At 35.2% G+C, this 18,866-nt stretch overlaps 1 protein-coding gene across 1 annotated transcript in view; it reads right to left on the bottom strand.

The window, feature by feature from the left end:
* Positions 1-18,866, bottom strand: part of WASL (WASP like actin nucleation promoting factor) — a 61,235-nt gene that overhangs the window by 30,223 nt on the left and 12,146 nt on the right. The window contains exons 2-3 of the mRNA XM_077773181.1: positions 2,303-2,437; positions 410-496 (exon numbers count right to left, since the gene is read on the bottom strand). Coding sequence (XP_077629307.1) covers positions 410-496; positions 2,303-2,437 — 222 coding nt within the window. The remainder of the gene's footprint in view (positions 1-409; positions 497-2,302; positions 2,438-18,866) is intronic.

The following is an 18,866-nucleotide window of genomic DNA, read 5'->3' as shown; positions in this document are numbered from 1 at the left end:
CTATTTCATGAACTATTCTTTTACAAAATAATTTGAATGGTATTACAAAACTCAATGTTTAAAAAATATCATGGATTAGTGGGCAATTCAGACTTCCATTTTTTACAGAAATCTAAATCCCAGAAAGATTATGCCAAAGACATACACCAAAGACAGAAAGGTGATAAAAAACAAATGTCTTTTCTTCATAGCAAGTTATATTCACAGTACTCTTTGAAACTTTTTTTATTTTTTTGGTCCTTTAAAATCTTAGCCATTTACTCCTTACTATCTATGAAGATGCTTTTAAAAGTAAAATAATTCTTTTTATTTTATACAATGTTTACATGGAAAGCTCACAGATGCTTTCCAAAGACAAATGTAAAAACAATTACATTAAACAGGGCTTAAAAAAATATATATGACTTACATCTCCAGCAAAGGTATGAAAATATCCTCTAGGACTATTATATACAAAGTTATTGTATAGCTCTTGTTCCCACAATAGTTTCCCATCCTAGGAAAAAAAAAGTTAAAATAACAGTTAACAAAAAGATAATCTCTAGAAATAAAGCAAAATAGATGACTCCTATTAAGGGAATTGTTTACATTAGTAATAGCTTTCGTATGCACAGAAAACACATATATGCATAAAACATATAACATAATTTAAGCAGTGATTCCTTAATAAGAGCATAGTAAATCCTGGAAATTTCTTCCACAAAAACTACATATCAAGTGAGCTTAATTCAGTATGCCAAGATACAATCTCTTTAGCCTTGTATTCCCAAATATAGTTACCTGGTCAAATATAGAACTAGAACAATTATATGTCATCAATGTTAGAGAGAAGGAATAGAATACTGCTGTACATGCGCTGCTGATCAACACCTAGTTCCATTAGCAATAGACTATGTGCTATCAAATATTACAGGAACATTTCATGCTCTTTTCCTCAATTCTATAGATGCTGGGAATGTCATAAACCTTCCCAGAAATAAACCTTCTCTGTACTGCTCACTAACAATCTTTGTCCTAACTCTTATACAGTGGTTTACTAGTAAAAGTAGTACATCATGTGCAGAAAGAGAGTGATGATTAAGGTGCACCAAGGCGAAACTCTGGTTAGGAGAGCCATTGGTGACTGGACTGTCATATCTATGGCTGTAGTAGAAGAAATAGAATTAACCTTAATACCAAAGATGGCCTATTCCAAGTATTCAGCAGTGGTTGTCTACAATCTGGAAGTAGTTAGAGAAATCAAAGCACTGCCCTATTCTGAAAGCAAAGTTCTACCTAGACCATGATTTAAAAATATTTAGAATTCACTGTACACACATGACCACCATAACACAATTCCTTTTTTCTCAGTGGAGTTATATGCACACTTTATTTCTAAACAGTGCTTCTCATTGGTGATAAGGAATATGTCAAAACAACTGATGGGTTTCTTTCAAACTACTACATGTCTCCCCATCTCCGAGAATCACCGCCAGAGTTAAGCTCCTGAGAACAGGAGTACGCCACATCTCTCAGCTGCCTTGGGGTATGCAGAAGTGGATGCTAAGAAGCACTAAGTTACAAAGTACAGTAACTTAAATCTTATTTAATCTCAGGGAAACATGTTGTAATAAACACAAATGGTTCTTGCGTTTTACAAATAATAAGCCAAGACCCAGAGAAATAAAAGAGTCTGACCTAAAATCTATCTATAAGTATCATCCAGGAGAGTTCAAAGTCAATGTTCTTTGGTTTTTTTAGTTATGCTTATTGCCACATATAAATATTACAAAAGCCTACTTATAGAAAAGGTTTTAAAAGATAAATGAAGACTTCATCTCTGCAAAAAGGTAATTACTTCTATGGTAACTACAAGAAATAAATACCTGAGAAAGGGCATCCCATCTAGGACAGTGTGGATTTGTGTTAGAATGTGAGAGATACAAAGTTGTGAAAATCTAAACATGCCTATGTTGAGAAACAACATAAGGAAACATGGGTAGCAAACACATTATTACAGATATGGTGTAATGCTTTAACCCTAGGCTGAAGTAACTAACAGTACATACTAAACTAAAATATATTTTTATAGTGCCCTGAAAGGACTTTACACTCCTCTGTATGGAACAAGATGGAATAGAAGAACATCATTAGAAAAAGAGAGAATGTAGGGAAAGCCCAAGACGTCAAAGTATTAAACAATACATACAGGATAAACAAAAATTACATATGTAACAGCATACATAAATATATGTAAAAATTATAGCTGCAATAAAAAAAAACCCTAAGCACCTACCTAAAATGGAAGCAAAACAAAACTCACCTTAATATCAAATATTCTTAAAAAATAAGATCTCTGTGGATTGTCCTTAACAAGACAAGCAACACCGCTGCACTTCTTTGACCACATACAGTTACGATCTGCTGCATATAACTGCACCACTGCTGAAGACATAGTCTGGAAAATGTAAAATTTATAGCCATTAGGTTCAAAATAACACTCAGATGACCTCAGCCCCTGCTAACACCCTGACTGCAACCTCACGAGACACTGAACCAGAACCCAGCTACGTTGCTTCTGAATTCTTGACCCACAGAAACAAGGGGATAATAAACATTTATTGTTACTTTTTGAAGTGATTACTTATGTAGTAATAAATAACACAAAAATTATGCTAAAATAATTATGGAAAAGAAACACTTATTGCCACTTAGAATGTATAAGAAATCACGTTAAGCACTTTTAAATACAACTCCATTTAAATGTTACTGTTATAATTTCATTTTATGCTTAAGAAACCCAAGGTTAAAGGGATACATAATTTACCCCAAATCACACAGCTAACTGGCAGACCTGAAATTCCAATCCAGACAATTTGTGACTTCAGATCCTGTACTCTTACTCCTTATAAAATAGTGATCCCCAAACCCTCTTTATCCATGGGGAATACATTCCAAGACCCCCCCCAGTGGATGCCTGAAACTGCAGATAGTACCAAGTCGCATATATACGATGTTTTCTTTCCTATAGATACGTACCTATGATAAGGTTTAATTTATAAATTCGGCACAGTGAGAGATTAACAACAACTAATAATACAATAGAACAATTATAACTACATTCTGTAATAAAAGTTATGTAAATGTGGTCTCTTACTCAAAGTATCTTATTGTACTATACCCATCCTTATTGTGATAATGTGAGACGATAAATGCCTATCGAGGAGATGAAGGGAGTAAACAGCATAGGCATTATGATGCAGCATTAGGCTACTACTGACCTTCTGACGATATGCCAGAAGGAACAGCTACTTCCAAACTGCAATTGACCTTGGGTAACTGAAGCCATGGAAAACAAAACCATGGACAAAGGAGGACTACTACACCATTTCCAATAAAGTGAACATTTAAGTAGTGAAGTGGTAGTGTTAGTAAAGGGTGATGTCTGTATAGCAGTTAACTATTTAGTACAGTACTAAATCAAATCTGAAAGCCAGATCTGTGGTTACTAATTATAATGCTGGACACTTTGATCATACCATAGGGAAGACAGATTCTAATATCACCTTTTTTAAAGATGCTAAAACTGAGGGGAAAAGAGATACTAAGTGACCTGCACATGGCCACACAGCTTGCGAGCAATACTGAAAATATAAAGAATTATTTGAGTGATCGTTGTACCAATTTTTCCAAGGATACATCTAACTAATACTCTTTCAGGTATGTAAAGAAGCTAATTGTTACATGCAAGGAACGCAGCACATTAACTTCTACCGTGTTGCCACCTCACTCATGGCAGTAACATAAAATAATGGAAACTTTAGTTTAATTCTAAACTTTCTTTCAGGGGCACTTGGGTGACTCAGTCAGTTAAGCAACCAACTTTGGCTCAGGTCATGATCACATGGTTTGTGAGTTCGAGTCCTGCATTGGGCTCTGTGCTGTCAGCACACAGCCTGCCTGGGATCCTCTGTCTCCCTCTGTCTCTGCCTCTTCCCCACTGGTTCTCTCTCTCTCAAAATAAATAAATAAACTTAAAAAAAAAACCTCCTTTAATCTTTAAAATAAATATATAAATAAAGTTTCTTTTATATTATAATCTAGGATGTAAATATTTGATTTTAGTTTCTGTTAAGAGTGATAAAACACACTTACAAATCCTCTGAAAATAATAATCATGTTTTTTGGTCTAAATCTATTGATTTCAGGGGCGCCTGGTAGCTCAGTCAGTTAAACATCCAACTCTTCGGCTCAGGTCATGATCTCATGGCTCAGGAGACTGAGCCCCGCCACCGGGGTCTGTGCTGACAGAGCAAAGCCTGCTTAGGATTCTCTCTCCCTCTCTCTCTGCTCCTCATCTCCATGAGTATGCGCATGCTCTCTCCCTCTCTCAAAATAAACAAACACTTCAGTCTAGTGATTGTACTCCTAAATGAGAAATCAATAAGGAAAAAAATTTGTTATATGTATACAAAAACAAAACAAAATGTTTATATGAATATATTAGTTACAGTTTTTTTTTTAATAAAAGGCATTTAAATAAGCAGAAGTAAGAGATGACTTAAGTAATTATATCAGTTCAATGAATACTGAGCATTGTGAAAGAAAATAGACTACATTAAGTTTTAGAGCTAAAGTTGTTTTGGGTTACTTACCTATGGCTGGGGTTTTACTGTATATATATTATATATATGTATATATATGAGTTTATTTATATTAGTTCATAATAATAAAGTCAAATGTAAGATCTGTGTACTTTTGGGGAATCAAAATTGTATAAGGACTTTCCTAAGTAACAGGGCTCCATGTTATGTTTTTAACTTTTGTAGACCACAAACTCATCTTTGAATTTCAGTCATCAACAGCACACAAAGTAGCAGGAAAATTTCCACAAGAGCCATTAAAAAATTATAAAAATAGCTTAGAAACGTATAAAATATATATACTAGGATGCTGGGCTTAAAAAAGGACACTATGCCTTTGGCTTGCTCAAAACATACTTCATTCATTTGCAAGTATAACACATATCACTATCTCCTTGAGCTCCCTGACCCCAAACTCCTAACACTGAAAACTTCAATCAAAATCAAATGGATCCTGCATATATGATCCAAAGGTATTAAAGACCAGACTGAAGGATTCAAAAATCAAAAATCAGATGAGTAAATGTGTTTTCTAAGGCAAATTCATATAAATTACAGTCCTTTTAGTATGATGCTGTCAAAATGCATTCCTTTCTAAAAAGAAAAGCCCTTAGGAAACTGGATACCAAGAACAAACTAAAAAAATCCTTTTACTCTTCTTTGTAACCAAAAAACAAGAAGTAACAGCTTACAAAAGAAAAAAAGTATTATCAGTTAGAGTCTGAATTCCATTATGGAAATCCCCTTGCCAAATGATGAAATATTAACATGTAAAACACTGAATGTATATGTGAACCTAAAAAAAGGTAAAAACTAAAAATCCACACTTAAACATTTATATGAATTTAAAACAAATTCTTAAAACATCTGCTTAAGAAATAAAGACCTGTGAAACAGTTTAATAACATTCCACATAAACATGGTTAGCACAATAAACCAAAAGTTTATTATAGTGTCTCTTTCAGTCCTTTTTATCTTAAACTAGCAAGGTCTGAAAATTATATAAAGCCCTTTCTGATTAATAATTATTCTGATTAATAATTATGATTCTGATTATAATTCAGGAAAATTATAGTAAATTCAAGAATAGCTTACACATATAAAATTTAATATAGGAATGCAAGAAATATTAAAAAAGGACTATCTCTTAAGGCCCAGATTGACAGTGACTTAATTAAGTTTTTGAAAACATTCCTCCCATTCCTGTAAGGAAATTACAGCTAATCAACTCTGTTACATCTGGTCTCTCATAACTGAGAAGGTATTATTGAAAAACAACGTAAGGACAAGTGCTTAGAAAAGGAAATCTATTTCTTATTAGCCCAGTAATGTTACAGTTAAAATTTGTTAATTAAAAGGAAACAAATAATGTAGCAACTTTTGGAGAAATAGAACCTGTCCTATCTTATACATTTCTATATTTTAGTACTAAGTCACTGCAATAACACATTCGTCCTCAGAACTTTCATTGTCAAGCGCAGATAGAAGATGAAGGATGAATTCTGGGATGTGAATCCCTCCCACTGTCCTTCAATTGTACACTTCTACCTCTCAGGCTGACTCTGCACCAGTCAAGAACTATTTTCCCAATTCCTTATGTTAAATGACTTTTTTTCTTCACATTTCTAGAGTACCTTCTTTTTGAATAAATCTTATTGTATCACAGATCTTATCCTACAATAGAATAATTTTCTGTATTGACTACTCAGTAAGTGGACTATAACTCTCTTAAGCACCTAAATAGTTTTACAAGACTATATACACTTTCACTTCACCTACACTTTGCTCCAAGTAAGCAAACATTTGTTAAATTAAAAATTACATATTCTGATTTTGATACAAAAACTATGTATCAATGTCCTTGATTTTAGGATACACATAGTGAAGCATTATAAAGGGGTATGATACTGGCAATTACTCTCAACTGTTTCTGAAAATAACTATATATATGTGTACATACATAAGGCAGAAGAAACCCTAATAAAATGTCATACATGCTTGACAAATCTGGATGAAGGATATGCAGGAATTCTTTGTACTGTATTTGCAACTTTTCTTAAGTATGTAATTATTTTGAAGTTAAAACATTCTAAAGCCCAACTGATTTATAAAAAGTCTAAGTGACCGTCTTGGGAAGGTAGTTCCCTTCTCGGAGCCACTGCTACCTGTACGCATACTGGCCACTACCACACTGACCCAAAACCAAGAAAACTACTACTTCTTCCAATTCCTTCTACACTTATACCAATCTCGTGAAAGCGAGCTTCATCCTGAGTAAGAAAGACTTATAGTATCTACCACTTCTATAGTTTACATTCTTTTCACATTATCAAAACAATCAAGTTATATAACAGGTCTGAATAAGAATTTTAGACCTGTTTTGTCTATGGACCTGGGTTTGTCCATATGACTTGCTTTGAACAATAGGGCCTCAACAAATACCAGTAGAGGCTTGAAAAATACTTGTACATTGTGGCTTGCNAGCCAGCCCCCATCATATTACTTGTCCTTGCCAAGCCTAGGTCCCATTAGACTGTCCACTGAATGCCACTGCATGAGTGAGCATAGGTAATAAACTAAACATCCCGCCAATCCACAGAATCATAAAATATAAATCACTACAGCTTTAAGTCACAAAGTTTTAAGATGGTGTGTTTGGAGCAATATGTAGAAGACTAATTTAATATAATAATAACTAATTTACTATAATAATAACATATTATAGATGGCTCTAGCTCCTTTCTCCACTTCATTTATATTGTACATGTGTTTAAAATTACCAGTAAAGTTTTTAGAATCATAAAAGTTTTAGAGCTCACTCTATCAATGCACCTTCTTTTTTGGAATCATTTTTTAAATGCATTTTACATCCAAAAGCCTTACTAAAAGATATATACTAGATAAGAGACTAGGCTCACTAAACCACTCATAACCACACATTAATCTCATATGGTGTCTGTGATTTAAATTCATACATCAAAAAACTGTAAGTTATGTGGCAAAGATCTTTAGCATTACCTGCAATCAAAATTACAGATGCTAAAGCCACAAATGGCAAAGTTTACTGTACTCTTAATTTTCTACTTGAAGGATAATCATATATAAAGGTGAGAGGAATACTGATCTCAATACAGATCGGGTTATGTTTGCAAATAGGAGATGACACTGTATTAGAAAGGCAGCAAACAGGGGCAGCTTGCTCTCTTCTGCCTTTCCCTTCTCTGTAGCTTAAGCAGACCTTAAAGGAGTTTTTCTTCTTTATTTTCTCTTCTGTTTCCTCTTCCCTTTGTCTACCTTTCTCATACAAGGTCAGTAAAACCTATGTTAAAACCTGAAGTGTGGGTTTCAGTTTTTAGGGAATGAAGGTACAGATGCGAAGGAAGGTCACTAGGATTATCACCTCAGCTAACCAAGGTTTAACATTTACCAGCTGCGCCCCAAGCCCTGGTAACAAGAAAATGTGTGTGTGTGTGTGTGTGTGTATAAAATATATTATAAAATATACAAAGTATATTACACTACAATATAAGGTATATTATATTTTAAAACAAGTATATTATATATTTTATTATAAAATATATTTATTTATTATAAAATATATTACTTTTTATTCTGCTACCACTTTCCTGTGCAAGTAACAGTTTGGGAAGAGAAGGTGGAAGGTTGCTACTTTGGTCACTGATAGGATTTCAGTGTTCCTGAGCCCAATATCATTTCACCATAAATTTACCCAGAGTGTAATCCAACCTCTTCATTTTACAGAAGAGGTGAATTTACTTCTCAACGATCATACTGGTCAGCTCTGGATGCATTTTACAATCAGATGCTCCTTTTATATTCACCACACACTACTCACTGATTTATCCCAGTTCCTAATTTGTTGTATTTTTGACCTATCCCATCTAAATGATGTTCAAAGAACTATATATCCCTAATATAATTTTATCCCTCTATTGATCTCATGGTTTACCTTACTTGGGGGGAAGGTGGGGGAAGTTAGTGGTGGTGGAAAATAGAGGACTGCTAGTGCATGAGAAAAAAGGATCTTTACGGAAAGAAAAACTTCAAATGGCTGTTAAGGCATACAACCGGGGGACACGGGCAGATTTACCATGAAGTCAATTCATTTAAGTTTCAGAATCCTTTACTTGGAAGTGTCCCTTACAAAATTTGGTTTGTTCTCCTCTGAGGAGCACATGAAGGAGCAGCAACCCCAGCCTTGTGCTTAAGGGCTCTTATGTAGCTATTATGGGAGGTCATCCTGGTACTTCCATCAAGGATGCACTATCTTGACATATGTCCAACCTTAGCAAATAATCTGTCCCTCTTGGACTAGAAAATGCATCCAGACACAATCTTTAACCCCATGGAAAAGGCCTGAATGAGTGCTATCTAGCTCCCTGCTGGGGGTGGTATACTAAGACCAAACTTAGAACACTTCTGGGGAAGGGAGAACAGTCCAGCCACCTGAGGTCAAGAGCTGGAGTTTTCCCCAGGCAAGAAGCAGCTTCTAAACAAAGTGAAGGAAATTAAAGATGTACCAGTAACTAGTTTAAGGAAATTTCTTTGAGCTTCACAACTATCAATATTTTGATGAAACATACTAGAGCAGGAGTCTTTTCCTATAAAATACCCGATAGTTAATATTTTAGGCTTGTGGGCTATTTGATCTTTTTTATCTCTGCTGCTATAGCGTGTACAAAAGCAGCCATAGATAATTTGGAGATGCCTATGTTCCAATAAAATTTCATTTACAAATACAAGCAAGCTATAGTTTGCCAAGCCATGTGCAAGAGGAAAGGGTCTCTCTATAGAAAACAGAAAATTACTGTCATGTAAAGAGGTAGGTGCTCAATGAATATATAGCCAAAATAAGTAGGAAAAAAGTATCAAGAAAGCGTATCAGTCAATTAACAATAACAGAAATAAGTAAGAAGTAATAAGGTATTTTTCTGGACTTTGTGATGTTTATGGTATTTTTTGTTGTGATATTTTCTCATACTAACTCACAATTTTTATATTTAATTTTGGATTTTTTTAAAAGAGAACCCTTCCAAATTATGTGAGTTTCAGGCCACAAAACCCGGATTAGCCTTATTTGGGAAAACAAAACAATGCATCAATTGCAACAACAGGATTTTGTATCTTAAAAAAAAGAGCTAACTCAATATATGCCTTTTGCCAAACCAAACTTAATGTAGTAACCTTTTAACGTGCAGTGACCTTATCTGCATAAGAAAACTGTGGCTGAGCAACTTTAAAAAACCAGTCCATAGCAAGGTTTGAAAGGTCACTGGGAATGTGTGTGTATGTGGATGGGTTGCAAGCGTCTTTTATAAGCAACCTTCTACCCCAAAGTAAGAATTCTTCATGTAATAATATTCTTAACAGAAGATTAAATAACATTTGCTTGAATGCTTGCTCTAATGGAGAATTCACAACGTGAAGGGAAAAACTCTTTATTCCTGAGCAACTCATAGAAAATACTCAACCTAAACCTGTTTTCCTGGCAATTCCTACTCACAGGTATTTGATCTTTAATCGTTCATTTAAATATCTGTTGAACATTTGTTATGTGATATGTGCAGCGCTAGTTACTGTGGCTACAATGCTACAAAACTGGAGATGTAAACTACTCCCCACTAATTACAGTATAGATGTCTAGTAATAACATTTCCATTTTCATAAAGATGTTCCTCCAACAGCTCTACTTCTAAGGTCACCTTTTTTAGCAAGAGTTTATTTTGGTCATTCCTCATCTGACCTGATTTATGGATACCTTATCAGTCTGGTTGCCCTTATCAGTCTAGTAAAATGAAATAGATAATGTTTACATGTGGTCTGACCAGTGCAGAATATTAGCACAATAATGGAGGAGACAATTTGTTCCCAATCACAAAAAGAAATGCATATGCTGCCTCATTCTCATCTATCACATTACATAAGGAAGACACATGGGACCATCTTTCACTAAATCATTATCCTCTCTCATGTCCTGATTTTCCATTTCAATTCCTTACTCCCAAAGGCAAAACACCCTCTCTCCCCCTCCTTTTACCTGACTAATTCTGCTCACCTTTCAAATCTCAGTTCAGATGCCATATATCATATCCCTTCCCTGACTCCTTCAAAAAGTGTTATAACTTAACCTACTGTAAATATCCTACTATTTATGAAAACGAGCAACAGAAGCTTGCCTAACAAGGCACTTTAGTCAGTTTCAGTTCCTCTTTTCACTAGGCTTTACCACGAAGATACTCTTAGAAAGTCAGTGGACTGGCTAGTTAATTAGATCCTTTCAAACCACACCAATGGTTAGGTTAAATATTTTTTAGTGGACAGGAAATTCTAAAGAATAAAAATGAAATCTAGAATTAAAAAGTCTACAGGAGAGGCGCCCGGGGCTCACTCAGTTAAGCGATCAACTTTGGCTCCAGTCATGATCTCTCACAGTTCGGTCATGATCTCGCAGTTCGCAAGTTTGAGCCCTGCATTGGACTCTATGCTGACAGCTCAGAGCCTGGAGCCTCTTCAGATTTCTGTTTCTGTTTCTCTCTCTCTCTGCCTCACCCCCCTTGCACTCTGTCTCTATTTCTCTCAAAAATAAACACTAAAAAAATTTTTTTAAGTCTATAGGAAGCAAACATGCTGAGAAGTTCAAAGCTCATTAAACACACACACACACACACACACACACACACACACCCCATAGGGGCACCTGGGAGGCTCAGTCAGTTAAGTGTCTGACCGGCTCAGGTCATGATCTCATGGCTCATGACTTCAAACCCTGAGTCAGGCTCTGTGCTGACAGCTTGGAGCCTGGAGCCTGCTTTAGATCCTGCGTCTCTCTCTGCCCCTCCCCTGCTTGTGTGCGCACGTGCGCTCTCTCTCGCTCACCCCCCCCCCCCCCCCCCAAACAAGCAAGCAAACAAACAAAAAAACACAGGGAACATAGTCAATAATAACATTGTATGGTGACAGATGGTAACCACACTTTTGGTGGTGAGCATATGGTGCACACCTGAAACTAATGCAACACTGTATGTCAACTATACTTCAACATAAATGAATAAATACTTGGAACAGGAAAAGATAGGATCTCTGATGCAGCTAGTACAGGAGTTTTCCCACTAGTATGCATTGGTACTAATAAAAATTCTCTGAAAGAAAGCCCAGTTGGGTGTTTCCTGGACAGCAGATCTGCCATAAATCCCCTGCAGTAGACCCCACATACTCAAAAAATATAGGCAAAATATCAAAAAAATACTGAGATAAAAGGATCTAATAATTAGCAGGGATGAGAAATAATAATCAAGGATAATGTAACATACATACAGTATGAAAGTTAAGTCTTAACCATAGTCAAAGTGGATAAGTTCATAAGATACAGCATGATAGGTAATTTGCATCCTGTATGTATTTCCTTTGGAGCAAGAAAATACACCACAGTAAAATATATGGTACCTCAAATGTTCACACAGGTAACCTTGTGTATCATATAGGAGTTAAAAATAAGTTCAGTAATGTGTTTGGTCTGTTGTACTAAACCATGGTAAAGCAGTAACACATTTTAGAAAGACTTCCATCAAAATCAACAAAATATTTCAAATCTTACATTTATTAATTCAGACCTTCAGAACCTTAATATTATCCAAAATTACCCAGGCAACACGAATTTTCTAGGTCATCAAGAAAAACACCCATTCAACTCATTAAATAAATTACAATTTAGTTCTACAATGAGATACAATACAGCTGCTAAAAAAAATAAAGAATGAAGAGGCTCTAAGTAATGATAAAGAAAAATCCTCAAGATTGTTATGTGAGAAAAAAACAAGATGTCAAATGAAAGGTATAGTATGTGAACATTTGTGCTCAAGAGAAGCAAGAATCAGTATTTGCCTCAGTATGCATAAAACTGAAAAGGGACACAGTTGCTGTCTTGTATATGCACAGGTGTTTTGTCAGGGAAGGAAGGATGACGCAAATGCAAGATAGCATGGAAGAGAAACTTTTCACTTTCGTACATTTTGATTTTAAACCATGTGACTATTTAAGCTTTTCAAAAAATTAAATATTGATGTGAAAAATACACAAAAGAAAGAAAAAGACCTTCAAACCATGGTGGAAGTCTGGGTGAATAAAAGATCTTTGTGATCTAGAAACTATAACCCAGGAAGAATTTCTAGTAGCTTTAAAAAAAACCTTCCTTAAAAAAAAATCTTTGAGAGAGAGAGAGAGAGAGAGAAAGTATGCATGCATGCATGAGCTGGGGAGGAGCAGAGAGAGAGGGAGACAGAGGATCCGAAAGTGGGCTCTTGTGCTGAAAGCGTTCAGAAAGTCCCACATGGGGCTTGAACTCACAAACTGAGATCATGACCTGAGCCAAAGTCGTATGCTCAACTGACTGAGCCACCCAGGCGCCCCAAAAACCCTTCCCTTAAAAATTAAAAGTGAACGTTGCTGAACATAACATACTATAATATCTAAAGGTATAAAGTAAGAAAAAAGCAAACTTTGGCCATTGTAAAGAGATAGCCTGTCTGTAATGAAGGCCAAAGTCTATGATTTCTTTCATAAACTTTCCGTTTGAGTCTTCTGAACTCTTAAACATGATTAATCAAGACACGCAAGTTTAAATAAAATTCAGTTTTGTCTTCCATATTTGCTATTCTATATGCAGCAATTCATAATTATCCAAGCTTTTAAAGATAGTCACAGGGATATGAGTACATATTATATTATATAAATATATATGTAATGCATACACACATTTCTTTTGTATGCATTAATATCATATATTATATAGGTATACACACACACACATTTAATTTGTTTGACTTTCATATGTACAATCAAGGTGGGGGAAGGACACGCAAAGAGGTTAATCGGAGAGTAAACTGAACTTAAATTCAACATACAACCCAAGGACTTTAGATTCAGCATTTAAGACTCATACATGATATATAAGAATCAGAAAAGAGAGAGAGAGAGAGAGAGGCAAGAATCTTTCTTTCTTTTTAAAGATTTTATTTTTAAGTGATCGCCACGCTCTGCATGGGGCTTGGATTTACAGCCCTGAGATCAAGAGATGCATGTTCTACTGACCAAGCCGGCCAGGCGCCCCAAGGACCTTTCTAAAGTTGTTTTTAAGATTCACACTTTACGGTAACCACATCTATTATGGTGGTCCTTTCACAATACATATAAATGTTGAATCATGACATCGTATACCTAAAATGATACTATATTTCAATTAAAAATTTTATGCTTTCTTAATAACTTTGTACTTAAAATTATAGTGTAAAACATCAATAATGATCTATTCAATATGTGAAATCATTTAATAAACTAAACGTTACATACTTCCTCAGAAAGCTCAATGTTGCTAGTTTCAAAAGGCATTTCTGATTCACAATGCATGAACCAATACTTCTAACCCCAGTGATCATTACGGAAACTGAATGAACATGCCTAACTAGATGTTCAACTGCAACCACCACAAAGGAGTAGGAAGCTGACTTTATTAAAATAAAAACAGATCATGTTATTTTTTCTTTTAAAAGATTTTTACTATTAATAAACCATAAACTTGGGGGGCAGAGTTAAATGTTAGGATTTTATATACTCGAATTCTACCCTATAATGTTACACTATCGAATTCTACTCTATAATGTAACACTAAGTGCTATAAAGCCACAAACAGAAAGCTAATAATTTTCTCTCTAAATGGAATGGGTGACCAGGATCCCATATAAATATTTAATAACTTGAATGTTCTATTTTTTTAATGCATAAATGATTTGGGAATGAATTAATTTTAAGCCAAGGTGAGTGCCTTATCTGGGTGGCTACACAGGAGGTGGAGAGATGCTACTGGACTCCTCTTTCTTCTGCTCTTTGGAACTGCACGGTGTAATAAGGAGCTCACTAGCCACATAGAGCTATTTAACACTGAAAATTCAGTTCCTTTGTCATGCGAGCCACGTTTCCAATGCTCAAGGGCCATGGGTGACTGCTTATTAAATGGTATAAATGCAGACTATGTCCACCACCATGAAAGTTCCACTGAACAGTACTGGTCTGGAAAATTCAGGGAAGAGATTTTATATAAATACTTCATTAGGGTAAGACATTGAATTTACAAGGTCAGGGGTAGAACAGAGTTGGGATCATTAGACAAAGGAATATTCATAATAAAAAGAATAAAATCATATTTATTCCAAATTGGCTAACTGGAGACTAAATCTGAATATGGTATTAAATTCACTTTAACAGATATTGACTATACACTGAAAATAGAAAAATAATTAAGGGCTAGTCTCTGTCTTCAGTGAGTTAATTACCCAATTAGGGAGATATGTTTAAAAAAATAACTACGCTACAAAATGAAAATGTACCAAATGAAACATAACAAAATGGAAATAAAAAGTGCTCTGGAAAGGCTGAGAAGTAAACTGAATTCTAACTGGGGACAAAGTAAGGGTAGAGAATCACAGATGTCCCAGAGAAGAAGACTGTGAGGACCAGAGCACAGACCCTGGGATGGATTCCACCACTCACTTGCTAAGCGATTTTAGGTGATCATATACTCATCTTCCCAATTCATCTCCTGATCTGCAAAATGGGGATACTATTACTAACTTCATTTTGTGTTATAGAGTAAATTAGTTAATGCATGTAAAGTGCTCTGAACAACTTCCTTAGCATAGGATGATTAAATTTAAATGAAATACAGAAAGTACTCACAAAATTGCTTGTCACTGTTATGTACTTTTTAAATGTTATTATGATACTCATATTATCAGTTGCTATACTTCCAATCAGATCACTTCAAAGCTCTACTCCTAGCTTACAGAAACTAGTAGTTAGAGAACTAATATTTCCTCTTTTCAGCAAGTTGGTCACTTAAAAAATAAGGAAAACCAGAAGAAAAAAAAAAAAAAAACCAAGCCTGCAAAAACATGAAAGACACCCTCACACCTTTACGGTCTGCAAATCTGGGATCAGAACTGTAACTAAAAAAGCACCTCAGAACAGTAACTTTTTTTTTTTTTTTACAAACNCAGCTATTGTTGAGAGTGCTGCTATGAATATTGGGGTACATGTGCTCCTATGCATCAGCATTTTGAACAGTAACTAAATTTTTTACGATGGCATCTAAAGCAGTTTTAGGTCAGTGAGAGACCAAATAAATAATCACGTACTATATCTTAATAGAATTTTCACTAACTTTTATATATATAATAAATAGAACATAAGCAGGCACGTCCTGTCCCCGCCCACCATCCCTAATACTTCTGATGTTAGAGACCCACTGCCTTTCTCCAGGGACAAGCACCTGTACTGAAGCTCAATTAGAATTCTCCCCCTAAAATTTAGAATTCCAAACTGAGTCACAGGACTAATGGGCTGAGGCAGGACATGACTGGAGTTGAGAGAAGTTCCACCAACTCCTGCTGTTGTTCTCAGAACTTCCCAGCCTCCTGCTGTTTCTGAAGTTTTATTGTTCAATTCTGTCCCGGATTCCCTGTCCTCTGATAGCCAATAAATTCTTTTGCTTAAACCAGCCAGAACTAGTTTCTGTTATTAATACCAAAGAACCTTAACTAACAATTAGCTTCTTAAAGTAAATATTCATATTAAGTACATTCTCATACCTCCAAGTTCTTAAGAAAAATCAATGAGAAAGGACACTTTATTCACTATATGTATATGCTATTATATATAATCATATAAATGTGTATCTGAATTTATACAGTACCTTCCTTTGGCCTGAGGTATTTTAATAGCCTAAGAGGACATTCTGCCTCTATTTTATTCTCCATAAATTCTTGACAATAATCTCTTAATATATAGATTCATGCTCAAGATGTAACAGGTTTCTCTTTAGTAAGAATAAAGTCTAACTTTTTGGCAAGGATTCAAGCTCCTTCTTAACCTGCAGCAATTAACAACTTCACCTTCACCTCCTGCTATTAACCCAGTATATATCAGATGGAAGCCAAATAACCTACAAATGCCCAAACATACCATACTTCTCATCTTAACTCATGTTTACTCTGCTGGAATATTAGTTTGAAACTTTTCAAACTCCATATATATTCCTAGTTCAAATACCACACTATTTTTCCCCTATGTGCTCAAACACTTCTCCCTCTGCTTAATCCCATAACGTTTCATTTACACATTCAATGAAGCACATATCATTGAATGACTTGTGAAAGGTCCTTATGTAGGGTGCTTTGCCAATATATCCTTCATCCTCTGTAGATAAGGGCCCTGTATTCTCCAATTATGTATGTACACTTAATCCCAGCACAGTATTTATATGCATTTTGTATTCATTCATTAACTCAACTAAATTGAAAAGTGTATTTCTTAGAATCATACTAATTATTGTCACGGTGTTTTTAGAAGAATAACAACAGCTCTCTTCTTGGCACTTCAATTAATCATAAACATCTATACGACATGTTAAGAACCCCAAGTTAACTCATCTCCTGATAACCTGATTGTTATAGCTTTTATCATATACCTTAAAAATGAGGTATGGTAGACCGAAATTTTTCTTTTTCAAGATTACTGTGGCTATTCTAGGCCCTCTGAATTTCCACCTAAAATTTATTTATTAAAATTTTTAATGTTTATTTATATATATATTTTTTTAGAGAGAGAGAGAGAGAGAGAGAGGGAGGGAGGGAGGAATCCCAAGCAGGCTCTGCACTGTCAGCACAGAGCCCGATGCAGGGCTTGAACTCCCACACTGAGAGATCATGACCTGAGCCAAAGTCAGAATCTTAACTGACTGAGCCACCCAGGTGCCCCTGTACTTCATTTTTTTATGTTTATTTATTTTGAGAGAGAGAGAGCATGCATGAGAGAGCAAGCACAGGAAGGGGCAGAGAAGGAGTGAGAATCCCAAGCAGGCTCCATGCTGTGGCTAGGAGTGCAGGGCCCAACGCGGAACTCAATCCCACAAACCACAAGATCATGACCTGAACTGAAATCAAGAGTCAGATGCTTTACCGACTCTTGAGGCACATCTACTTCAACTGCTTTAAAAGTGAAAAAAAGTATCTTACTGTGGAGAAGTTTTTAAAACAAACCACCAAGCTAATTACTTCTACGTTTGACATAATCTTGTTTGCAAGGTGGCTAGATTAAATAAAGGGAAAGTTGCTACTAACAAATATTAATGCAACCTTCTTACTTGTTTTACTTGAAAACAAACAAACAAACCCATCATATCCCACTTTACAAGGGGGAAACAAACTCTGACTGTAAAGTATCTTGTTATATTTATCTTCCAATTCATTAATTTTCATTTGAAAATTGAGAAACCCCTAGTACTTAGAAAAATCATACCGAAGATTCAGGAAAATCATACTTAAGAAATCAGAATATTTTTTATGAAATTAAATTAAAAAATTATTGCTACTTATATTTGTTTAATGTTACTTAGTAATGGTCCATAGATGGGGTTACCTAGAAATTGGGCATTTTCAAGAACTACAAAGAATACACTAGACTGTCATAATAAGAGGCACAAATTATTGGTCAGTGCAATCAAACAAGATAAAATCAAATTTTAAATGCACTTATCCCGGGGCACCTGGGTGGCTCAGTCAGTTAAGCTTCCGACTTCGGCTCAGGTCATGATCTCACAGCTTGAGAGTTCAAGCCCCACGTCAGGCTCTGTGCTGAAGCTCAGAGCCTGGAGACTGCTTCAGATTCTGTGTCTCCCTCTATCTGCCCCATCCCCCAATTCGTGCCCTCTCTCAGAAATAAACATTAAAAAAAAAAATTTTAAATACACTTATCCCTTTAAACAATTCTATTTCTTGGAAATCATCAGAGTAAAATAACAGATCAAGTCTGTGAAGATAGATGGAATATATGTATACACACAAATGTTAGGGGGAAGGTTAAAATAAAAAGAAAGAAAAGAAAAATAACTGTGTCTAGGGAATTGGTCAATCTTCTAGAATGTGTCCACTGAAAACAGTATACTTACTGACATGAAACACTGAATAAAGAATTAATATGTGTTTGTCAGGGGGTGTTTGCTGAGATTAAGTACCATGTTCATTTACCATTTAATAATTCGTAAAAACCAAAACCTAGGAGGATGTACACAAAAACATCATATGAGTTATTTCTAGATGAAGGGGTTTAGAGATCATTTCCATTTTTATCATTATGACCTTGAAAACTGCTTAAGTCTACACTTAGAAATGTAAC

Source organism: Crocuta crocuta, unplaced genomic scaffold (assembly GCF_008692635.1).
Source record: "Crocuta crocuta isolate KB4526 unplaced genomic scaffold, BGI_CrCroc_1.0 scaffold16, whole genome shotgun sequence".
In the NCBI taxonomy this organism is placed as follows: Eukaryota; Metazoa; Chordata; class Mammalia; order Carnivora; family Hyaenidae; genus Crocuta; species Crocuta crocuta.
The sequence above is the reverse complement of the archived record's forward strand: the minus strand, read 5'-3'. Positions and strand labels throughout refer to the sequence as shown.